The sequence below is a fragment of the Polyodon spathula genome, chromosome 5 (assembly GCF_017654505.1).
Source record: "Polyodon spathula isolate WHYD16114869_AA chromosome 5, ASM1765450v1, whole genome shotgun sequence".
Lineage (NCBI taxonomy): Eukaryota > Metazoa > Chordata > Actinopteri > Acipenseriformes > Polyodontidae > Polyodon > Polyodon spathula.
In genome coordinates, this window is record NC_054538.1 from 43,515,209 (window position 1) to 43,521,242 (window position 6,034).

The 6,034-nt window shown below is 36.3% G+C and overlaps 1 protein-coding gene across 1 annotated transcript in view; it reads left to right on the forward strand.

Annotated features, from left to right (window-relative positions):
* Positions 1–6,034, forward strand: part of LOC121315977 (transforming growth factor beta-2 proprotein-like) — a 40,415-nt gene continuing 34,381 nt past the window's right edge. Inside the window, exon 1 of the mRNA XM_041250632.1 lies at positions 1–1,044. Within this exon, the coding sequence (XP_041106566.1) occupies positions 699–1,044 (346 nt within the window). The 5' untranslated portion in view covers positions 1–698. The remainder of the gene's footprint in view (positions 1,045–6,034) is intronic.

Consider the following 6,034-nt stretch of genomic DNA (forward strand, 5'->3'; position numbering starts at 1 on the left):
CCTTGCTAGACCGTGATGTTATCTGCTAGCAAAGTTTCTTTTGGTCTAGAAATAATCTCAGAGAGGAACAGGGGGGACAGATGAGAGTAATAAAGGTCTGAAGTTGAGCTGAAGAAAAGGGTCAGGTTTATACATTTTAAACAATTCTGAAGAAAACTAACGGACCAAAGAGGCAATACGTTGTCTGCATGTATAGCAAATGGGGACAGTCTGACTGCAAAGTTTGAAAGACGGAATTGTGAGAGGTGGAGGACAGAGACTGAAACTTTCTTTTTTTTTCACAAAACTTGATGCAGTGGAGGTGTGTGCAGCCTGCAAGGTACCCGTCGGATCTGCCGCAGTGGAGTACGTTTACATTTGCTGTTGAAAACAGTACAGCACCTACTTGCAATATTCCTTTTTATTAGTATTTATTTTGGCATTAATTTTTTTGAGCGCTGACAGCAAATTTGTCAAACTATTTGGACTACGGTTTTAGGAAGCTATTTTGTAAATGCGTTAATTCAATGGAATATAAATAAACAACGGTGTTTTAAACTGATGGAAAATATAGAACATTGATCTCTTTATAACCCATGTATGTATATTTATGTAGCGGGTGACATACTTTTTATATATATATATTGTCATACCATTACTGATATACAGGCGCTTCGGTCACCGTTTGAAAGCACAAGGGTTAAACGTTAGTTTTAAAGATGAACTACTATATTTTGAGCATTTTTCTAACGCTGGATTTAGCCACGGTGGCTATCAGCCTGTCTACCTGCAGTACCCTGGATATGGACCAGTTCATGAAGAAGCGGATCGAGGCAATAAGGGGGCAGATCCTGAGCAAATTGAAGCTCTCTAGCCCACCTGAACACTACCCTGATCCCGAGGAAGTGTCACAGGAGGTTGTCGCCATCTATAACAGCACCAGGGACCTGTTGCTGGAGAAAGCCAACGAGAGGGCTGCGACTTGCGAAAGGGAAAGGAGCGAGGAAGAGTATTATGCTAAGGAGGTTTACAAGATAGACATGTTTCCCCTTTATTCATCTGGAAGTAAGTTGAGAGTGACGCATATATTGCCAGCGCTGGAACCACAAACCGATTATGGTCGTATAAACTGTTTGGTTCTTCTTGTTGTTGTGTATTTTGTTTCGTTTCTTTTTCTGTCTTGCAAATTAATTATTTTACGGTGTATATTAATAGTCAAGGATAAGATATAAACAATACCTAGACAAATTAAATTGTCGTTAGGAATTTCGAATGCCTAAAATTATGTCGCAGTAGAAAAAAAGTAATTAAAGTATTTTCCATGCAACATTCCAAATAGCGTTTGCAGTAGATTAGTGACTTTTTTTTTTTTTCTTTTCTGTTAGACCAGCCCGCAGCAATGTTGGTAAACAGACATGTAACACAGTCCTAGGTGAACATGGAAGCCCACAACAGAGCAATGAAGGGTTTTACTCGTTTTGGATTTAGGGTTTGCCTACAAATGTGGTTTGTGCTTTTTTACTGCATTTTTAGTAGTTACATTGACAAATCGGGTACGTGAGAAAGAAATTAACTGCCTATAATGTTTTGGGATATACAGTATTTAAGTCAATAAGGACTTCATCCAACTTATTGACCATATTGTACGTAAATAATATAATACAGTACTTGTACACACATACTGTTGAACTGTTAATTACCGTTATCGTTTTTCCCCCTAAAACTTTTTTTAAAAGACTCTAGATACTGTATCTAGACGAAACTAATGTGATCATTATAAATTCTGTAACTGTACACTTAAGTGTCTTATTACACATGTTATTTTTAGGGCAAGCAGTTGTGACTGGTGCCGCTGGCTCTTACAGTATGCAGCTGGGACTGCCCCGCACTGTATGGTTGTGTTTTACAGGAGCATTATTATTATTTTGGTTTTTTTGATAGGAACGATTGAAGTGTTAATGTACAACAGTACACACACACACACAAAAAAAAGCATATACTTTTTTCAGATAAGTGGCAGGTTTGAAACAAACCTGGCAGAATACCCGTAAATCAATAGGCCATACATATGAAGGCAGGTAGTCAAATATTTTCTTAAGCCAGTACCAATACCAATTCCATCCCTTGCAGGTGTTTTGACTTAGATGATATTAACAGTGTGTCTGATGGTCTTTTCACTCAGTGTTGTATTGCAGTCAGGTTCTGACACCTTTGGCTTTGCCACAAAGTCATTTTCCAAAATATTTAAATAGATTCTAAAACAGTGGTGAAGGAAACTGTTCTAGAGGTGCAGATTTCTGAACATTTAGTAACAGAAGGGCAAAACAGGGCCATGCTTTCTGTGGTGGTTGTAATTGACTGCTACATCAATATTTAACTAGATGTTTGTGTATCTTCAGTGACCTAAGGTGTCTTATTTATTTACATTAGCCAGGCTGTAGTCAGACAATTCATAGTTGAAAAGGGGGGCTTGTTACCAGGAGGTTCCTGGTTCAGTCCCAGCTAAGCCATTGGCTTATTGTGTGTGACCCTGAGCAAGTGCTTTGTCCTTTGGAGATGTAAGACCGAGGTCCTATTGTAAGTGACTCTGCAGCAGCAGTTGTGATGCATAGTTCACTAGTCTCTAAGTCGCTTTGGTTAAAGGTGCCTGCTCAATGACTAATAATAAAAAGGAGGCAAATAAGTGAAAAATGAGGCAAAGAGCATATTTCCAAAGCATATGCTCTCAAATTAGCATGTACTGCTCTTTGGGGGGAATAAAAACATAAATAGACAGCAGTAAATGTTTAGAAACTCTAATGGAGTAATAATAAGTGAATAGTTTGTAGCAAGCCAGCAAAGGTTCTGTCTCGTTGCAGGTTTCACAAAAAGTGTAATATTTATGGTGTTTATTAATTAATTGCACAGATTGAAATTAAAGAATGTAGACATGTCATGTTTTTTATTCTTTATTGGTTTCAAGTACTTAGCTGTTCAAATATAATGTCTTCTGTCCATCCACACAAACATGCATTTTTAATGCCTTACAAATAGAATGATATGGAGTTATTTAATAAAATAATTCTTAATTTGCTTTTCTGATTGCAAAAGGGAGTATGCAGATACAAATAAATAAGATATATTTTTGTTAAAGATTATCCTTGGCTTCGTTTGCTATATACATACTGTAAATATGAATAGAACTGACTGAGAGCCAGACTCCAGGGATACATTTCAGTCAAGAACGTATTTATGGGATATAAATAATACTGTGTCAACATTTATAAAAAGGATCTGATTATATTTGAATTTATTCGTATTAATATTTCCTTATGCCTCTAGCTAAAAAAACTTAAAAGAAAAGGAACACTTTTTCAATTTGGTGTGACCTTTATTGTATTCAGTAGTGCTGGATTTAGTTATGTGTGCTAACCAATAGTGCCATATATACACTAGGCTAAATAGTTTGTGGCACAGTTGTGTCAAAAAAGCATATATTTGAATTTTATCAGCTTCGGATCCAGAAGTCACAAAGACCAAATAAAGATTTAAAAAAGAAAAACTGGTTGTGTGGAAGCTTCAATAGGATGAAACAGTACAGGCAGTCTGTTTTCCACACACTGTCAGCAAGACCACCTGGCATGTGGAGAGAATAGGTTATCCCTTACTTGACCCTTGTTATACACATGGCTTTCCTGACATGTATTCAGTGTTATATAAAAACTGAATAGTAAGGGTGGGTAAGACAGCACACCTGAAACACCTTGAGCAAAGGCTGATCTTAAGGGCTGCTACCGTACTGCAAAAATAACTGATGTTATTAGGTGCCAATAACTTATAATAACCTATTCATCCAAAACTATTTTAATACATTGCTGAAGTCCATTTTACACATTTCTCAAAGTTTGGGTGTTTACTTTTTATTCAGTATGCTAGACTTTCTCATTATAAGACTAACACGTGCTTTTGGATTTGGACACAATTATTTTTAAGCTATACTATACTACTGTAACATGTTATACTTCTTTTAGTCTTAGTTGACATTTTCTACCTTACTTCTGGGCGGCCAAATTACTTTTCATAAAAGCTGTTTTGACCACACTGCTGTTCTGTCCAAAGGGAGCATTGTGTTGGCAGGACTGTTTGCTCCACCTTCTCCATGGTATTCACACAACACAATGCACTGTAACTGGGCGACTCCTGCAAAGCAAGCCAAACTCAGCTGCTTCCCAGCATGTACCAAAGCAACAGTAAGCTGCAACAGATAACAGTAGCCAGTCAGCAGCGCTTTTCTTTTATGCATATTGCTTAAATGGATACAAAAGAGGAAATGCAACATTTTTTGACTCATTTCTAACATGAGCATGACTCTGAAACGGTATTTTTTTCTTTCTTTGGGTGGCCTACTTTTCAAGGTGATTTTGAATGGAAGTATATTAGCCTGTCTGTCACTACAGAGATGAGAAATAATTTATTGTTTTAAACTCAAATTGTATAATGTCACTGTTCAAACATTTTCTTTTACTGCCTTTCATTCTCAGTTGTTTAAGTAAAAGAGGCAGCACCATCTAGTGCACAGACAGCATTTTTATTGCTGGCAACATACAGCTGCAGATTAGATGGCTCTGGATCTTCGTCAGGTCCCCATGCACAGAAATATGTAAACTGAATGGACAATGAGGACTCCAAAAAAGCACCTATTCAAGACTAAAATGAATGAGAAAACTAGTTTGAAGCAAGTTATAAAATACAAAAACATAAACTGAAGCCATCTGTTTATTTAATGACAGGAAAACCCTTGGAAATGTAAACCTTAAAATAAATAGATGTTTTTTTTTTAACATTCAAGGCTGATGTTTTGTACTTTCCAGTCTACCATGTAAACTGTTGAATTAAAGAAAATCTTAGAATTGTCAATAGGGATTCCTGCTTGGCAGTTTAAATAGCCATGAGGGCCACAGGGTTAAAGGAAGTTTGTTTGGACTTGGTTTTATGGCACTTCCTAAACACAAGTGCAACCTCAGCAATCTTGTTATTCAATCATGAGTCACCTGCTGTGAAAAAAAAATCCTTTCGCTACTTGGTTACTGCAGTTAATTTGAAGTTAGTCGTATTTATCGGTCTGTAGTTAACTAAGGAACTTTACTGTAGAAATGTCCTTTACTGTTCATTAAATTGTGTTTAAACTGATAGTGAATTTACAATTCTCTGTTCCGAGCAAAGAATGTTTTATTAGAACAATCCTTGAGGTGGAGCTACAATATACTATAACACTGATAAAGACATTAGCCAAAATGTTTTATATTTTATTACTTTAAAGTAAATATAGAAATTAAGCCAAAAAGAGTCAAAGCATACTCCTTGAAAACTGATGTTATAACCATGTGTACTGCAGCTAAATTAGGACATCTTATTTACTAAGGAGAGCTGCAAGAGGTGTCAGTTATAATTAGATTATGTAATCCACTGATTGTAGTATAGTACAAGCAATTAGGAATGTTCTTATAATTTCAAATTTTCACTCAAAACAAGTCCTCAAATAATTAATTAAGTAAAATAAAATAAAAACCTTACAAAAAAGCGTATTTAAATTAATTGACCATGCAACATGCAAACCTGGCTTTTTGAGTTCTTATATTTGCACAGGTTATGCCTATCAGTTTTGAACAATACTGCATATCTTTCTATGGCAAAATTACACAATAGGCAGATCATTCCTTATATCATTGTTCTGTCGGCCTCGCTTTTCAAGCAAAGCTCCTCAGAACTTCTAGCAGGTTTACAAGCGGATAACAAGATGTGTGGAATAAAAGGGCTTTCAATCTCTAAAACCAACAGGATGGTCCACGTGAAAGTTAATGCTTCAACATATATGCATGGGGAAGCCATTCTGTAATTGTTGTTTGTCCACTGAATGAAGCAGTGAATCTGTCATTGTTTCCACTTTACTCTCCACATTCCGGCCTTGCTCTTAAACTCACTCCCGTTTTGTTTTCTCATTAACGGCAGTTCAACAGAGAACAGGCCATGTGTGTGGAAAAAAGAATCAGATTAGTTTGTATCATCCGTTGTGAAA